The following is an 18307-nucleotide window of genomic DNA, read 5'->3' as shown; positions in this document are numbered from 1 at the left end:
CTCCCAGCTCACAAATTATATGATGTCAGTTTGCTGTTCCCAAATATATACCAGAAGTATATATATGCCCAATGAGGCGTGTGTGTGTGTGTGTGTGAGAAAGTATCAGGGAACTTTGTGAGGTTCAGGAATGGTAATGGTATCTGGGTTTTAGATTGAAAGTAGAAAGAATGCAAAAGTCTACAGCTTCATGTAAAAATATTCCTCCCTCCCCCTCCAACTTCGGTGCACAAATGGGGGGAACCTGAAGGAATTGCATGGAAAGATATCATCACCATAAGGTTAACATTCCAAATTTCAGTATGGGAAATACCGTGTCTTACATTTTTTAAACTGCAAAACCAAAGCTTCAGTCAGTTCTGAGCGAGGATTTGTTAGGAAACATTCTTGTTCTCTGTAGCAAGTACACTTGCTGTTAGATCCATGTCTTCCCCCTCCTGCTGTATCAGAAAAAACTTTAACCAGGCTTGGTGCAGAACACCCTTAACTTCATTTTGTGCTACACATTTCCTTTTGGGATTAGACAATAAGATTTATATACAGAGACCAGGTAACACAGGGGTTTGACATCTTAAATCTGCAGAAGTACAGTCTCAACCAAGGTTATCACACCAGGGGCAGACAAACTAAGGAGCTGCTGACAAAACCACGGTTCTACAGTAGGTGAGTGTCTAATCTCATTAGATTACAGTACACTACATTACAGATCAGGGATGGATCATCTAATCTCCCTATCCCTTAGCTAAATTTTCACAAGTGACTTCAGCTCTAGTTACCCTGTGACAGCAAGGCAAGGAGGCTACCCATTGAATCCTGGCTCACCCGGATTCCCTTGTAAAGCACAAACCAGTTATTCAATACAGTTGAACAGCTTATTTAAAAGCAGCTTTTGCAATAGCTTGAAAATTACAATACACCCCTACCCACCCAAGCCCCAGACAAGAAACACTAGTAGAATCTGTACTATTCACCTCTAATACAAAAAATATAGTGGCAAATTCCTAGACACTTATTTTTGGACAGAACAGTGAACATGGATACTGACAGATTTTTCTTTTATTTGCGGCAATGAATAGAACATCAGTTCTGTTTTCTGCATTGCGGACACTGTTACTATCAAACGATTCTCTAAGTGATTCTTTAATCTTAGAGTAATTTACTTTTGTCCATGTTGGAAAGGAGATTTTTGCTACCATTTATGCTCGTATTGGCAATGAGAGAAAAGAACTAGACTGTGCGTTACTAGAAAACGATCCACGATCTTTTGCCAGCGTATTGAGTTTTATTTGTTGCGACAAGTATTGTGTGTTATATACCTAGTATTTTTCGTTACTGTACTTGCTCAGGAATCCTTTAAGTTTTAAGTAAGTTTAACTAGACAGTTTTAACTAGACAATCATTATATATCCAAGAAAGGATATATGTGGCATTTTACTTGCTGCTGCGGAAAAACCACCAGCCTCTTCTGAAGCAGGAATAGTGCCAAGGGAGTAATTTTACCAAAGCGTATACCACAAATGAACAACCCATAGAAAACACTGTTCAGCAGGTTTAACATGAAAAAGGTTCTCAGTAAGCAATGTTAACCATCTGTACTGCTGTGTAAAAACTGGGAGAACTTCCTAGGCATAACTCAAATTAGTAAAAGAAAGGATAGAAAGACAAATCTTCAGATAATTCACAGTTGTTAAGGACTTAGAAATAATTTCATGTTGTCCACTCAGTTAATTACCGTCCAAGAAATAATGCAGCCCTTTGCTTAAATCTATGTTTTACAGGCAGAAATAGACTGGGAAAAAAAATTTTCAAATAATGACCAGAAGTCCACAACAGTTCCCCACTTGTTTTAGCTTCGCTGTATACATAAGCTATATTTTTTTGTAGTGGAAAATACTATCTGGAATTGATCAGTTACTGAATGTTTTAAAACTCTCATATAGCACTGTCTCTCAAGTGAAAAAAAAAAGAACGGACCTTTAATACCATGTGGTCCTACAACACGATCCCTGTTTTAGTGATTTATGCTGAATAAGCTTCTCTCTTAACCTGCTGAAAGCAAGCTGTGCATAGGCCCATAGAGGAGGAGACCAGCTGTTGCCAGAGATAAAAATAATAACAAAAATAGTTCCCTGTATTTTAAGAGACTCGTGTCAATATCTTTTCATCTATTACAAAAAGCCCAATAAAATTTTTGTGGGAGTACATCTTGGTTTTATGGGACTTGCACTGGTAAATGAAGTTTGAATTTAAATCTACCGAGCAGGGTTCCTTTCCTTGTGGCTTAAAGGATTTTAATGTAAACTAGTAAGACTGCAAAAGCAGTGTTATAAAAACTGTAAATTAGCTTTACGATGCTGCAGTCTGGAGGAGCTGTGAAGGTGCACCATTTTGGTGACAAAATTGTAAGTCATTTTTAAAATGCAACTATTAGTCTTAAATGACTCACAGCACAGAAATATCTGGGAAAAGTGCTTAGGAAGATGAAAATATACTCGAGCAGATTCTTTGGTGACGTAAAATCAAAATGGCTGTTTCACCATCTCAGAGTCAGGGCAGCTAGAGGGAATCTTAAGTGTGTAACATTACATTTCTCTTACTTTCTGGTTTGTGAAGAGATTTAAAAAATTATTTTTCAAAAGTAATGATTTATAAAATAGAGGAAAGGAATAAATTTTTAATTTCTGACCTCTAATCCGGCTTCAGATGCTCCTTTACATCTGTGTTGTTTTGGATCAAATCATATATACACATACACATATTTCCAAAAAATCTTTTAAAGATAGATGTTAAAAATGTGCTTCTGGAATTTTAAGATTGCTAATAATGTTTAACATATCTATTTATATAGCATTTGCATACAAATTCTAAATTATCATTCTGAGAGAATACTGGATTGCAAAGCATGCTTACAGCAGGCTTGTGGGGAGCTGGCAAAAGTCAGCTGCTTTCTGCTGTGGAAAACAGGAAGCAAACATTTAACATCTTTTACTTTTGTATTGTTTAGCTGTTTGTTAATGGTAACAAAATCCACGTTGCTGCCTCATTTATCTGGTAGCAGAAGCATTTACCTAAAAACCGTTTCAATTTCTCCATCTCTAAAACTGGGACTGTGCATAAAAAAGGGAGGAGAACTGGCATAAGCCTCTGTAAGTAAAAGTGCTAAGTGCTATTAATAAATATCATCCCATGATGCTAACGCCAAAAAACAGAAAGAGAGCATCTGAAAGCAGGCGTGTCTGCACCAGAGGTATGGGTAATCAACAGAGGCAGTGGGGGCAAGGGAAGAGAAAAAAACCTGTAGCCTATTTTTCCACTCAAAAGTCTAACTTAAGTTCTTATTGTGCAGTTAATGCTACCACTATCCATCATTATCATGGAGAACAAATAATTTTCTTTTTATGATTTTTTTTCTTTTTAATGATTTTGACATCTTTTCTGTCACCTCAGTCTTTTTTTTTCAGCTACACAGTTTTTCCTCACCGGTTTTATTTTCTGGATGTTCAGGATGTATTAGCTTGAGTAATTTGCATAGTGAAGTCAGCTACTGTATTCGCAGGCGTTTCTTGTGGCTTTATGCTATAGCAAGATCTTAATCCTCTGTGACTGATACTGAATGTGGGAACAGCAAGAAACTGAGGAAATGGAGGAATGCGTGATTGAGCCCATGTTCCTGTTGTAAAGCAGGCTACTGGTCACTCCATCTCCAAAAAGATACAGAACTAGAGATGATACAGAGAATAACAGCAAGGATGTTCAAAGAAGTAGAATAAACCAGGGTTTTTCAGCCTAGACAAGAGAGTGAGCGGAAATGAAATGTGAGAGAAGCCTGTAAAAGAATGCATAATACGGACAAGGTGATTTGGTAGCAGTTACTCAGCATTCCTTACTACATGGAACCAGGGGAGCCCAGGGCAATTGTGAGGCAGCACGCGTTAAACAAAAGGAAAGCTTGGAAAGGAAGGGCTGATTAAAGACGACTGTGGCACTTGTTTCTCCTGGATACGGTTCTTGAAGGCCAAGTGTTTCAGTGGGTTCAAAAGGGATTAGTCAATTTGTGGAAGGACAGTAGCAGTGCTTCTTAGGCACGGTGGTCCAGCTGCAACCCCCTGCTGAGAAAAGTCCTTTAGTACAGGACACGTTTCTTACACTGTTTCCCTAAGCTTTCAGTCCTGGTCACTATTAGAGATACCACCCAAGACTAAATGCATTTTCACCAGACATAGTATGGCAGTTCTTCTAAGACTCAGGTGTACAGCTAGATAAGCTCCCATTAGAAACGCAGGCTAGCGGTTTGGTTCCTGTTTCAAACCCCATTCCAATGGGAGAAAGGTAAATTAGTAGTATTGTGGCATCCTAGTCCACTTAAACAATACAAGAGCGTCAAAACAATAATAGGTTAGAAAAAGTGAGAGATCTTCATTCAGATTCACAAAAGTAAGGTCAGTAAGAAAGCAGCTGCTTTAGCAAAAGTGAAGAAAAAACAGGAAACAAAACCTTAAGGGAAACAACAATACTCTAGGGAGCAATGTAAAATTAACATCTTTTCTTAGGCCCAAAAGTGAACGGTTTCTTTTCTGGCATTGTAAGAAACTTTGACATTTATGCCCTTTCAGTACGTTAACTCAGACACTAGACTTCATGGGATTTTGGATCTAACTTGGATTCTGGTCTACAGCCCAGATCCCTTCAGTCTGAAGGCCCTTTTAGATGTACTTTGGAGGAAGTCAGTCCTGACAGCTTCTGGTTTCTCTCTCTCTAGGCTTTACCGAGCATTCAGCAGGCAGAGTTGGGTGTTGCTGTACAGAGAGGTTTTTCAAAGCTACCCAAGTCTTGAAAGTAAACACTGGGCTGAGTTTACTTTTACTTTACTGAGTTTACCTGAGAAAAAGCTTTAAGGTCTGAGCTCCATATAGCAGGTCTTTTTGACCCCATCTGCTGTGTGTATGTATGTAGCTCACAGAGATTTGGAAAACAAGAGGAGAAAATACATACACCTGCAGGGCAGTACTTAGGTCTTTGTTGTGGTAGCTAACCTAAGCTAGTTGAAAATTAAAACTGCATCTGAGGAGAAGCTGAGAACAAATTAACTGCTGGAGAGTGACTGTAGCTGGTTTCCCAGACAACGACAGCTCACTAAAACTCCACTGCTTTTCTGTGGATGCCATTGCCCATTTTTTTTAATTCATGACATTTTGTCCAATGAAGAACAGGTTTCTGAGGAGGAGGACTGGAAGTCACTAGAAATATAATTCAAACACAGATAGAACCATGTGCTGCTGAAAACAGTGACAGCTTGCTGCCAAATAAGCTGGTATTTTTGTCTTGGTCTTAAATATGCTTGCAGCCATTATGATTTCCCATTGCAAACAGGAACTCTCATGTCAGGCTTCATGAAATACTAAAGTGCAGAAAATGTTTGGGGAAATCTAAGTATTTATAAGTCTAAGACTATTCCAGCCCGCTGAGCTGGGAAAGCAATGAAATTTGCAATTTCAGATCAGCGAGAACAAGCAAAGTCTTACATAAAGAGTTGTTCATCGTACTTTTCAGAACTGGAATCCTGTGTAAAGAAATAGTTTCGTATTATTATAGATTTGCACACTAAGTACCTAGCCTGTGGCCTATCATGCTGCTCTCGGCCGAATGCTGGGGTAAAAACAACCCAGAACGCTTGTTTTCAATTTCTTGCATTGCCATAAAGCTCCTGAAGTCTTGTTTGTGTTCCTGCTCTATACTGACTGTGTTTCTATCACCGGTAGCCTAGGGCCAGAGCTAACAAGCACCTTGGCTAATTTTAAAGAATATATGAGTATAATGGTTAAATTTGGCTCAGTACCAGTTCCACTAGGACACTCACAGTGACAGCTCTCTTTTTGGTTCAGTTGAAGTAATAAGTTATTTCTGTATGAAATGGATAAAAAATAAGGAAAATGCTCTAGTTAGATTCTGGGTTTGGTGGTAAATGCAATGTGTTTGTAACTAAACCAAGTGTAACACAGCCAGCTTTATATCCTGTGAAATTTCCAAACTGTACAATGAAATCAAGCCAATTTTTGGCAGTACCATGTGGGGTTTATTGTTTCAGTCTGAAACTAAACCAAAATTGAGCTGTGCTGATTGACTTCGCCTTTACTTTTTAGTTTAGTCTCAGAACATTAAGTAATTTAAAAAAAGGGTAAATTTGCTAAAATAGGGCTGGCAATTTCCTGCGTTATATTTGGTTATTTAAATCCACCCCCAAGAAACATTTTTTGACTAACTGAAAGTTTGCAGACTGAGGACTTCAGAAAATTCCTCTCACACGCGTGCACACATGAATTTCACAGAGAAGGGTTTTGTTCTGTTATTTTCTTAACAGAATAGGCAGGAAAGCTCTGCAGCAAATGTACATTCATTAAGTGATTGAATTTTTAAAATAAATTGTTCAGAATACGCATGATATCAATTAAATAGTTATGAGATCTTCTAATTCCTCAAAGTTCTGCACAGGATAAGGCCAGATTTACAGTTTTTCTATAGCAGATACCAAGTGACAACATGATGCTATCAAATGACATTTTAAACCCACTCTTTAAGTGTGGTAAGTTAGAGATGCAGGACAGTGGGGAGTCAAGGCCCCAAGAAGACAAACCTTTAAACTAGTGGCTCTAAATATTCAATATCATATTTGCTGATTTTCACTCAGCATTATATTAGCATTACTGTTTCCTAAATACATTATGTCATAATATTTACCTTTTATGGCTCTGTATCTCACTCCTTCCTGCCCCAGGAATGATAGATGTATAGTTTTGACATTAGTTAGACATTAGAACGTGAATTTTAAATGAGAGAGGACAGGGAGAAGCTTGTGTTTTCCTTATTACTGAGATGATCTTTAATAGGGCTTCTTCTGCTCCTCCAACTGAAAACTGCATTGTGGAAATGAGTGTCTGTTTCCATACACACAGTGTGCGGAAACCCTTATTTTCCTCTCTGCCAAGAGATTCTCTAGTGTAATATAGTCAAAGCTGGCCATCAGTTCTTGAATGGAAAAAAGTGACTAAAGTCCATTTTGTCTGCTGTAGTTGAAGTCAGGCTCTTCAATCTCAGTTTCTGCTATGTCTGAGATTTTGGAGTGTGTCCTTCCTATTTCTTCTAGGGCACAGGCTAGAGAGTCAAGGTCGCCATCATGTTGATGTCGGGCTTCCCAGAGGTCCAGAATGACAGCAGATGGACTGCTTTGTGTAGCAAAATAGGAGAGATTCCTAGAGGGAAGGGAGAAAAAGGTGAAACAACAAGGATGAGGAACAGTATATACTGTAGCTACCATGAATGTGACAGTGCCCTCTGTTGTGCCTGGCACTACAGTACAGATGTGTTTAAAAAACATTCAGCAAGACCTAGATGAGATGAGCGGAGGGAACCCTCAAGAGGACACACACTGGTGCATTTATTCTTCAGCTGTCAAATTGCTCAGTTTAGCAGAGGTAGAATGAACAAGGGCCTTGTATATTCTGAGGTACATAAATGCTGGCCAGCAGTACCATCCTCTATAATTTAGGAAACAAGTCAGTTCTGGAAAGCATCATTAGTAAACTTAGCACGGATTTGTCAGGGAGAGGAATTCTGTAACTTAAATTGATGCTCGTGATTATGTGAAGATATCATATTTTATTAATACGTAGGTTTTAGGACTTTGCAGGGGTGATATTTGCAAAGAATTCAGTAAAACGAAGTGTTTATCTTAAACACATTACCTATAACTTCTGCTCTTTATGGGCTTTGGACATAATCATCCAAATAAATACCTTAACTTCACATTCACAAATGTAAGTGTTATTTATAGCATTTGTATTACATACAGATATGTATCTATAAATACAGGAAGAAACAGATAAACCTGAGGCACAGAAAAGGAAATCTGGACTTGAATGCTATTGCTTGGGTTTTTAAACCAACTCCAAGATAATTAAATATTTGGTACTGACCATTTTCGGACTGTTACCCATCAGTAAAAAAACTGGCAGATATAATTTTTTTTCTCAAGCTTTGCTAATTACCTTTCCTCAGTACACTCATCTCTATTGGTGATGGAAAGTTAATGTACAGTGAACGGTTTGTGCATGTGTGTATGTGTAGTACAATTCCAGCTTTGAGGAAGTTCCTTCTAGCAATGATAGGAATAGTTTCAGTGCGTTGAACAGATTACTGTCTAAACTGAGGAACTAAAGCCAGGCTTTTGAAATAGATGGGGGAAATACTAGGATGATACTAATGGAGTATGCTGTACAGCAGATATGTGGAAATCTATGAAATCAAGTATTTATGCTCTACTATCTGGTTTTATAACTACATTTTGGGTTGTTTAAACTGCTCAACAACTTCCTTTTTCTATGAATTTGATTTTATAAAAATAGATATTGCAAAGACCATACCAGGTGTCTCCAACACAGAATCAAAAGTTAAAGGGCTATCACAAATTTGGTCTTACACAAGTCAGTGTAATCTCCGTAGTACGCTGTCTCTCAGTTTCTTGAGAAAGAAGAAATCTCCTTCAGCTTCATCTATGCATGAGGAATGGAAGCCATAGAATCGTTTAGGTTGGAAAAGACCCTTAAGATGGTCAAGTCCAACCGTTAACCTAACACTGCCAAGTCCACCACTAAGCCATGTTCCTAAGCGCCACATCGACACATCCTTTAAATACCTCCAGGGATGGGGACTCCCCCACTGCCCTGGGCAGCCTGTTCCAATGCTGGACAACCCTTTCAGTGAAGTAAAATTTCCTAATATCCAGTCTAAACCTCCCCTGGTGCGACTTGAGGCCATTTCCTCTCGTCCTATCGCTTGTTACCTGGGAGAAGAGACCGACCCCACCTCTCTACCCCCTCCTTTCAGGCAGTTGTAGAGAGCGATGAGGTCTCCCCTCAGCCTCCTTTTCTCCAGGCTGAACAACCCCAGGTCCCTCAGCCGCTCCCCATCAGCCTTGTGCTCCAGACCCTTCCCCAGCTCCGTTGCCCTTCCCAAAACTGCACACAGCATTCGAGATGCGGCCTCGCCAGTGACGAGTACAGGAGCACGGTCACTGCCCTAGTCCTGCTGGCCACACTATTTCTGATACAGGGGAGATTAAAGTGCCTGACAATAGGTAGTAATTGCTGATAAGTAAAGCAGAATTATCTGACTCCCACTCCTGCAAGACTATAAATTACTTTTTTCTTTGTTTCAGATGTGGTTTATTGAGATTCCCATGCAAAGCAACAAGTCAATGAAAAGTTATTTTGCTTTATTTAAGTATTCCTCTACCCTCTTGGGAACATGTTTATGGTGTTTGTGACAATCAGAAAATATTTCTGAGTGAACTGCCTCCACCAATTTAATTTAGCCAAGCAGAAAAAGCAAAATAAGTAGTAAATTAGTTTTTACAGCATCTTTCAGTTTTAATAATCATAATCTTAGTACTCTGAACAGTAGAGTATGACTTTCTTTTTTAAATATGCCTTTTCCTTAAAAAAAAAAAAAAAAAACAAAAAAAAAAACCACAAAAACAAAACCCTGCAAAACGTGTAATTCATTTTGGAATACAAAATATGTAGATAGAAGCCAAGGCAACAGGCCACAGGATTTTTTTGAGAGAATATGCAACCTCCTAAGTCCTTTAAAGCACTGCTTTCATAGTATACGACAGTGCCAAAATCCTTCTACATTCTTGTACTTTACCAAGACCCCACTCTTGTGGGTGTACAAGAACAGGTCCAGTCCAGAACAAAGAAACTGACCTTAGAAGCAAACATTGGGTAGGACGGGGCACACGGGTTTATTCAGAGGAGAAAGCAGTTCCTGTTTTCAGCAGCTAGTCGTATATAAAAAAATGTATGAACTACAGCTTATCCTTGAGAGGAAGTACGTTAATTACTATGCACACATCTTTAATACCAGCAAACAAACAAAAAAACCCATAACAGCAGCAAGTTATTCTCATTGCATATGTAAATGTTCACCTTTCAAAATTGCCTTCCATTACCTGTTAATGCTGTTTTTTTGTGCTAACATCTGCCAGTCTTTGCCTTTGGCATTGGGCGTGTCAAACGTCGCACAGATTCGTTGTCTAATAGAGTAAGGGATTTTGAATGCTTTTGGACCCATCTGTGCAGGGAAGTTGCTGTCGTCATGTGCAAAAAAAGTGATGGTTTCTCTTTCATTCTACACAACATAAAAGCAAAGCAGTTAGTTAGGGCATCAGGCTTTGCCTGCCTTGGGTGTGTAGGTGGCTCTTCAGCATAGTAACAGTAACGCCAAGAGTCCGATCATACGCTCCTATTGAGAAATGGGGAACCGAGACAGGATTTCTGCACAGCCTCTTCAGAAGGAGAATAGCCGTGAGCGCAGACAGTTCTATACTCTCTTTGCTGCCTTGTTATGTGGGGATCTACCTGCAGTGGGCCTGTCTGCGTATACCTAGTGGTGGATCACGTCTGCTTTTGGAGGAAGAAAGAATCAAACCTGAGCCTGAGATTCCAGCTGTAGTTTGTAGAATCGACAACAGAAAATTAAATAGCTAAGAGGTATTTTTCTGATTTGTGAAGGAACTTCTAGAACATCACAAGCACCTCTGTATAAAAACATTGAAAATAGTGTCATTTTCCTTCTATGAGTTTCCTCTTTTTGTTTAGTTTTGTGTTACAGATGAAGTCCAATAGAGCAGTGATTGGTAGATGGAATGCCACAAAAGCATATGGGTTTCTAAATCTTTAATTGCTTAAGCCTAAAATATGGACACGCAAGTCCCTCATTTGTGAATTTTTAAAAACACCTAAATTCTAGAAGTACCTCAGTTCTTCCATATTAAGAATCTCTTTGGAATCCAGGCCCTTTTATAGATCTGGCCCATTCTTTTCCTGTGAAATTATACCACTCTTGTGCAAGAGAGTCACATTTCCATGCGTTATTCGTTTCAGTGCAATGCAGCATAAATACTAAATAACAATGATGCTATAGTCTCTTCATATAACATTTATGACACATCCCAGAAGTCATCCATGCAAAGTAATAGTGGTGCTGTAGATATTTCGCATGGTCTGACTGGTTAAATTAAATATGCAGAACAATAGTAGATTTTCATACCCTGCACATGTGAGATAAGCTACTGCTACCTGGTTAGTTCAGGGGATTGTAAAGCAATGAGCAATTCAAGTATTCAGTTGTTATTTATATATTTATTTTACAGTCAAATTATCCTCACTCTTCAATCACTTTTTGAGACAGGCATGAGAAAACCTTCCATACTAGCAAATCCATTTGAAGACAGAATTGTAACGTGCTCTGGGGACTTGTGGACAGATAGGTCAAAAAAAAAAAGGGGGGGGGGGGGGCAGAGAAGGCAGCAGCAACCCTGTATTGAGATATACAGAGAATGACAGAAGTTTTTTATGAAATAACAATAAAGAACTGGAAGAATGCTTGGCCGTATTCTGAGGATGTTTTTATACAGAATGATGTTTGTTGTTTTCTTACTCCGTTGCTGCATTCTCTGCATAGCGCATTTAGCAATGGGCATTTATCTTTAATCCAGAAGTATTAATCTCGATTAATCAACAAAGATGCTCAATAATCTAAAAAAAAGCAGCTGAAGTTTTCATTGCTGTAGGACACATCACCAGCTTGTCTGACTACATGTTTGATTTCTTTCACCTGTGAGCAAAGCTACAGTCCTTGCAAGACATCCTGTGCGGACAAAAATGCTCTAGTAAGTGAATAGTCAGTGGCCTAACAGCATGCAGGCAGTCCATCTGTTTTCAACTCTCAATGGTCTGCAAGCTATTCAAAAACTTCTTGCAAGAAAACTATTACCACCAACTCAAATATGAATTATTTTTAGTGTTGTATAGTCTCTGCACTTGGATTTCTGCTGGAAATGGAATCCCTAAGGCTTTATATACTCGTTACAGTTTTGAACAGGGCATAAGAAACTACGCAGAGATAGAAAGGACAAAAATGGGGAGGGATCACGTCTCATACTACACAGCAACGTAACGAAACAGAAAGGAGAGGGAACACTTTACCTCTAGAATGGATGTCTGGATCTGTAGGATTTGCTCGTGACCCTTGACTTGTCGGACACAGATCTTGCAGGAGAGCTGTGTAGTTGCGGGAGTGTAGCGCTCCAGTGAGAAGGCACAGTGCAGCGGCTTCTGGCTGCTGCACCACACGCGAGAGAATGGGACTTCCTGCAAGAGAAACGTATCCCACAAGAATGGGGAAGTAGGCGTGAGAGAGAGAGAAGTTGTGACAATTGCAAAATAGGAAAAAATCCATGATTTTTCCCTCCAACTAACATCCCTGCAAACTCAGAGTAGGACAAAACTAATAAATGATGATTCAATTGATAAATACTAAGATGTTACATTTACTGAAAGCTTAGATTTCATTTAGTGACACAAATGATGACAGACTGATCTAAAATGAAACTTAAGAAAGATGCACTTCACTTGCTCTTCCTAGGCAGGGATCAGAACTCCTATTCTAATCCATGTCTCCTTGCCATCACCTTGTACTAGAGAATCCTAAAAAAGGAACTTCCCATCAAGAACTTTAGTTCCTCTGTAAGTTAATGCAGCATAGAGCATGAGAGCATATTTTCCATATTTATGGTCCATCTGAATTAAAAAATGCCCACCTGCCTGGGCAGTCACGTGCAGCCCACTGCACATCACTGGTCAGTCTCAGTTTTACTTCTTAGTTTCATCCTGTCGTATTCTGTGACTACTTTCAGTGACTCCTCTACTGCAGCCAGGGACAGCTTATGGGGTGAATGCCCTCATCAAGTGCTATATAGACAACTGCAGCAATTAAATCATCAGAGATTTCTGGCATCTCTGGTTGCTTTGAGTTCCTAAAAATGTACGGAAATACACAGAAGTACACAGGGGGCAGCTAACTTCTGTTCTATGATTACTTTCTAAATACGAAAGTTCTGTTACTGGTCTCCTCTCTTTACACTTTCAGAACATTTTTTTAATTTCCAAACTAACGTCAGCTATAAACCCACTATGGTGTTCTACACTGTAGCCGTGAAGGCATGTAAATAGAAAAAACAATTAAACCAAACATGTTCTCTATTAATCTCAAAGTATTGGAAAATAGTGTAGAATTGGCAACCTGGAGAATAATGTAAAAGGAAAAAACGATATATTAATATTTCATTCTATTATATCTTAGCATTCATCCATATGATTATGGGACAGCATTAAACAGCTTCAATGAGCAATTATTCTAACAAGAGAAAACTAGTTTAAAGAGTTTTACATTAGTTTTTCTAGAGGAGGATTATAAATTTTCAGATTAGTCTGCCGTTTTTCATGCACTATTTTTAAATTTTAGAATTGATTTGAATGGCATGTGAAGCTGATCCTTCAAAGAAAAGACAATAATTACTGTATGCAAATTTAATCTGGGCATGCATTCTGCTTGCATTTTTCAGAGCTTTATAAAGGGTTAATAAATGACACAGACAAGGACATAAAATGTGCTGCCTATAGGCAGCTATAATTCCTTCAGTATTTAATACTGATAGTTATAACTGTGTGACCTACCACTAGTCACTCATCGTAATTAGCTGTTTAAATCAAGTAAGCCATACACTTTACTCTTATGGTCAGTTCATATATGGAAGCTCACCTAAGAGCTCAGAAAACATGCATGTCTTCATTCTTGCCTTCCTATAAGCAATTTTCATTGGACTTAGTTGCCATCTTTTCTATGTCCCTGAAAAAATTAGCTATGCGCTGGTAATCTGAGAATATACAGCTTCAAAGATCAGCCTCACCCTATACTTTAAAAGTACAGTCAAGACTCAAATTAAGGAGAATATTGCTGTACTCGTAGCGGATATGCAGTTTACTGCTTCTTAAGAGTGTCTCGGGCTATCTGTAATGATAAGTAAGTGATAATGATAAGCTCTGCGTTTAGATCCTGAGTTGGTAGCAGTAGCAAGATACTAACAGCGATAAAGAAAACATTAGCCAAATATTAAAAAGTGGAGCAACTGTAATTAGGTTTTTCCAGAGTAATCGCTGCTTTCATTCAGAGTGGAAGAATCACTCAGCTGAAAAGAATTATATGAAACATAATACAGGGGTGCAAAGCACAGTGGAAAGATGAGTGTTAAAGATTTCCAGAAACGCTGTTGGTTTTGTTCTCCCTTTATAATTAAGTTCCTAGCAGGCAGAGGGAATGTAAATCATCTCATAGCTACAGACAGACACTGGATCCTCCAAGAGACACAAGATGCTAGGAAGCCAGCTGCTTTTAACCCCCAAAGGTGCCTGTCTGGCTTCTTAACATGCTTGTCACTGCCTCTTCCTGCTCCAACACCCAACCAGTTTTTAAGGGTTCCCCTAGTTACTCGTGAACATGGTGGGAAGGATGCCAAGCACTCGGCATCTGCTCCTGCAGGATGGCCAGGACAAACAAATGCAGTTAGCATAGTCTACAGAAATTCTGACTACCACCTGCCATTAACTGCTTTTATGCCACAGTTTTACATGATGATTTATTCATCTGTTCGGGCCTCGAAGCAGGATCTTTACTTATCTGAGAAATCATTAACATAAACCTTTCCTCATCGTACTATCTGATAATGGTTTCATTTGGTGGACCAAATAGACAGTTATGGAATAGGCTCTTTTCAGTTGTTCTTGACAGCCAGAACAGCCAGCTTCTTTTTAAAGTGTGGTACGTAGGAGAGAAAACAAGTAAACACTGGAAGAAACTCCACTTGAAGAAATAGCTTCTGTTATATATAAAGAGGCTGGAACCAAATCAGAGCTGGTAACAGAGTTGGGACATTTCACTGAGAGGGAAATACAAAGCCAGTGTAAGTTGTTCTGCAGTTTCCTTTAGAAACAATTATTACATTTCTCAGCTGTCCAAATCATCCAGACTATACTCAATTATAGAATGTCAATATTTATTTGGCTTCAGTGTCAGCACTGTGTCAGACCATTCTGTCAGCAGAGGTTTTGCACATGCTGCTTTTTAACCGAGTGGCTGCTGAAAGGATGGGTAACGTGCCTGCTACGACCAAAATCTTCAGGTCTGCCATTCTCTGCCTGCCTTAAAGCAAGCACAGCCCTTAAGCGTTCTTGTGTGGGTTATGGCTCCCTCATCTGACTTTTTAGTTTTTGTTTTTATCTTGCAGCAATAAATTTAATAGCTACTTTGGACTGTGCTACTTGCATTAGATTCAGCAAAGTGGGGTCCTTGCAATGCGTGAAGATTAATATAGAGGAATTTGCATTGGCTATCATGTCTTGTTTTAACAGCACCCTGCAGTTCAGTTTTGACTGGAAACTCTAGACTATTACTTGCCAGAAGGGAACAAAAATACGTGAGTTTAATATACCATAAGCAATATATTTATTCATAGAAGTTGTACACAGCATTAAGAGAAGTGCTGAACCGCACACAAAGTATTTTGAGGCCTCTGAGTCACTCTCAGAACTTTGCATGCACCAGGAACTCACAACCAGCAAAGGAGGTAATGCCCCAAAGAACAGCTGCACAGAAATTATCAGGCAGAAAGAATCCTCCCCAAATTCTTCACTACAAAGAAACATGGAGGCTAGAGTAGCAAAAGCTCTTACTCTGGTTCTCAGCAAAGTTGTTTGCAGACAGCACAGTGAGTATTGTTTTCTGCAGGCCATTTTTCTAATTTATCCTACGACAGCGTTGTTTGGGTTCTTAGGGTCTGTTCCTCCTTATGTAGTTGCAATGCCTTTCTGCAGTAGCCTTAGCAAACAATACAAACCGTAATTTCTACTGTGTCCAGTGCAGGGGAGTAAAAGTGTTCATCTGTTCATCTCTCAACAGTTTTATATTCTAATACTAGAGCTCTTTAAAGAAGTTGCTTTGCTGCAAGAAAAGCCTAGGGAACTTTTTGCCAAAGTAAAATGGTGTTTTTGAAGCAGTCACCATGGCGAGACAAGTTCAGTTAAAACTTTCCTGATTTTTTTTTTCTCTCGTACACTGGACGAGAGAAAAAAGTAACAGACGTTCTGCACAATGGGCCTGTGGAAGGTGTTTTGTCTGCTTTCTAAGGCAGTCAGAAGAGATTGACATAAGATAATGCTACAAATATTTAGTTCAAATCTATCAAACTGTTATTAGAAAGCAGTTCTCAGAAAACAGACTCTAAATGGCACTTTGCTTATAATTTCCAGTAACGACTATACTTAGAAATTTTCTTTTGTTTTGATGATTACGTTCCTGTCTTCAACAGCCTCTTTAATTAATGTAGTACAGAAAAAATAATTTGCTCTTCCTCAGTTCTAATTCTCAGCATATATGTGCTGTAATTTGAACCCATGACATTTAAATGCTTACATTTAAATGTCATTTTCAGCCATATATTCATAGTTCTATCGAAATCGGAATGACAAAGATACAAAAAGCATCTTCATGAGTGATAAATTTTAACAAGAATATAGGTCTGCTGTTGGAGGTGATTGAAATGAGGAAAAGTACAAGCTTGCAGTTTTGTAAAATGAAAAATTTAAAGCATTCTATGTGAAATCTGTGTTTGTCAAAATCATAAGGCAATGCATTTTTGTTGCATACTCAAGAGATTAAAACCACACCTTTCAAAAATAAAAGGCACCATTGTCTTATTTGGGTTATGCCTATACCAGTGAAAAGTCTTCCTTCCTCTGGATTCAAATGTAAACAAAATGGACAAGTACCTGACACGCAGTAAATGGTTTAATTCTCCAAAGGAAGGGAGGGATATCAAGGACAGATATCTGAAGACTGAAGGTATTCCCTTTGAAATGCAAAAGTTTTGGTTCCTCTAGTAATTGTCCTCCTTGGAGTCTTTCATCCGAAACCACTTCCTGCAATGGCAGAGGAGGAAAGAATGTTTTCAGTATTAGGAACAAATACCAAATCTAATGAAAATTTATCTTTATGAAAGGTGCCTAGTTCACCTACAGCATTATAAGGGTACAGCAGTGGAGTGTTTCTCTCATGGGCCAGATGATGGGCATTGGCATTTATATTTCACCACTGGAGTGAAAAGGATCGTTAGGTATTGTCAGCTCTATTTCCAGGTACTTGTGACATTTGATTTTCTTGTTGGCTACCTCAGTATCAATACACACGTACCTTCAGACTGGGAGTGCAGTACTTGAGAAGGAAACTTTAAGGGTATTGCAGCACAGTAGTGGCTGTCTCACGTTTTGGGGTTTCAAGTCAAAACCAGCCAGTTTTCTTTTTCACTGGAAGTTACTTGTGTTTGATTGTTCCTGTTTTATTACATCCCACAGGATCACTATTACAAAGGAGAAGTTTACCAGCAGTTCATAGCCAGAGCGCTCTCTATCACCAGCATGAAGAGGGAAGCAAGACTATGTCAGCCCATTTCCAGGTAAAGCTATTTCCCTCCAAAGAGGAAAATGGAAACTGGTTCAACTGTGACATCATTGTAATTTAGTCCCTCTTCTCTTCTGGAATAACACAACTATCCTTGGTATTTTCATTAAGCTTTTGAATAAAAAACTCCTACAGGTTGTGTCTAGTATTCCTTAAACACTTGACAGATAAAGCTCAGCAAGATACTTACTTAACTAAAGGACTAAAAGGAAAATAGACAACATAAGGCATGCTTGGTGAATAGTCTGCTCAGTTACAGATTAAGTCAACAGCAGTTTTGGTGAGGAAGTACTCTCAGGACTTTAAAGAGCACTGAAAGAAACACACCAAGTGTACACATTAGACAAAATGCTTCTGTTTAATTTCTCCTCTCTCGGACATTTTCAGAATTACTGGACAAGACCCTGAGCAATCTTGGAAAGGCTGACTTTGAGCAGGAATTTGCACTACAGCCCTCCAGAGGTCTGTTCCAACCTAAATTTTAATAGAATTCTGTGAATTTAAAACATAATAGTAGAAAAATCCCCCCTGCCTGTACTTACGCAGTGTTTATTCCTGTACTGTTACAGTTAGAATACTAGTGAGGAAGGAAGGCTTGCAGAAGTCTTTAAAAATCAGCTAGCAAGCAGTCTTTCAAAATTACCTTTTTAAATCCACATAAATGATATGAAATCTGTGTACATCGAAGAGGTTTAGTGCTTGTCAGTAGCAAAGTTATTGTTAGAAGAGCTACTGGAATCATTGTGACCTTCTGAAAATATAACGATTGCTAGAGCTTTCTGAAACTATAATAATGGCTTTCTATTAGAAACCAATTTACAGGCATTCTGTTTGTTTTAACTCCTGATGGCTGGGTTTATACAAAAGAAGGAATAAGAAGGGAGAGCTTAGTTTTTGA

The 18307-nt window shown here is 38.7% G+C and overlaps 1 protein-coding gene across 1 annotated transcript in view; it reads right to left on the bottom strand.

Moving 5' to 3' along the window:
• Positions 1–7042: 7042 nt before the first annotated feature.
• UNC5D (unc-5 netrin receptor D) overlaps positions 7043–18307 on the bottom strand; it is an 86250-nt gene continuing 74985 nt past the window's right edge. Inside the window, exons 13-16 of the mRNA XM_075523580.1 lie at positions 16722–16871; positions 12045–12209; positions 10007–10185; positions 7043–7247 (exon numbers count right to left, since the gene is read on the bottom strand). Of these exons, the coding sequence (XP_075379695.1) occupies positions 7043–7247; positions 10007–10185; positions 12045–12209; positions 16722–16871 (699 nt within the window). The remainder of the gene's footprint in view (positions 7248–10006; positions 10186–12044; positions 12210–16721; positions 16872–18307) is intronic.

Source organism: Mycteria americana, chromosome 23 (assembly GCF_035582795.1).
Source record: "Mycteria americana isolate JAX WOST 10 ecotype Jacksonville Zoo and Gardens chromosome 23, USCA_MyAme_1.0, whole genome shotgun sequence".
NCBI lineage: Eukaryota > Metazoa > Chordata > Aves > Ciconiiformes > Ciconiidae > Mycteria > Mycteria americana.
Note: the sequence above shows the minus strand (reverse complement) of the source record. Positions and strands in the feature narration are given on the sequence as shown.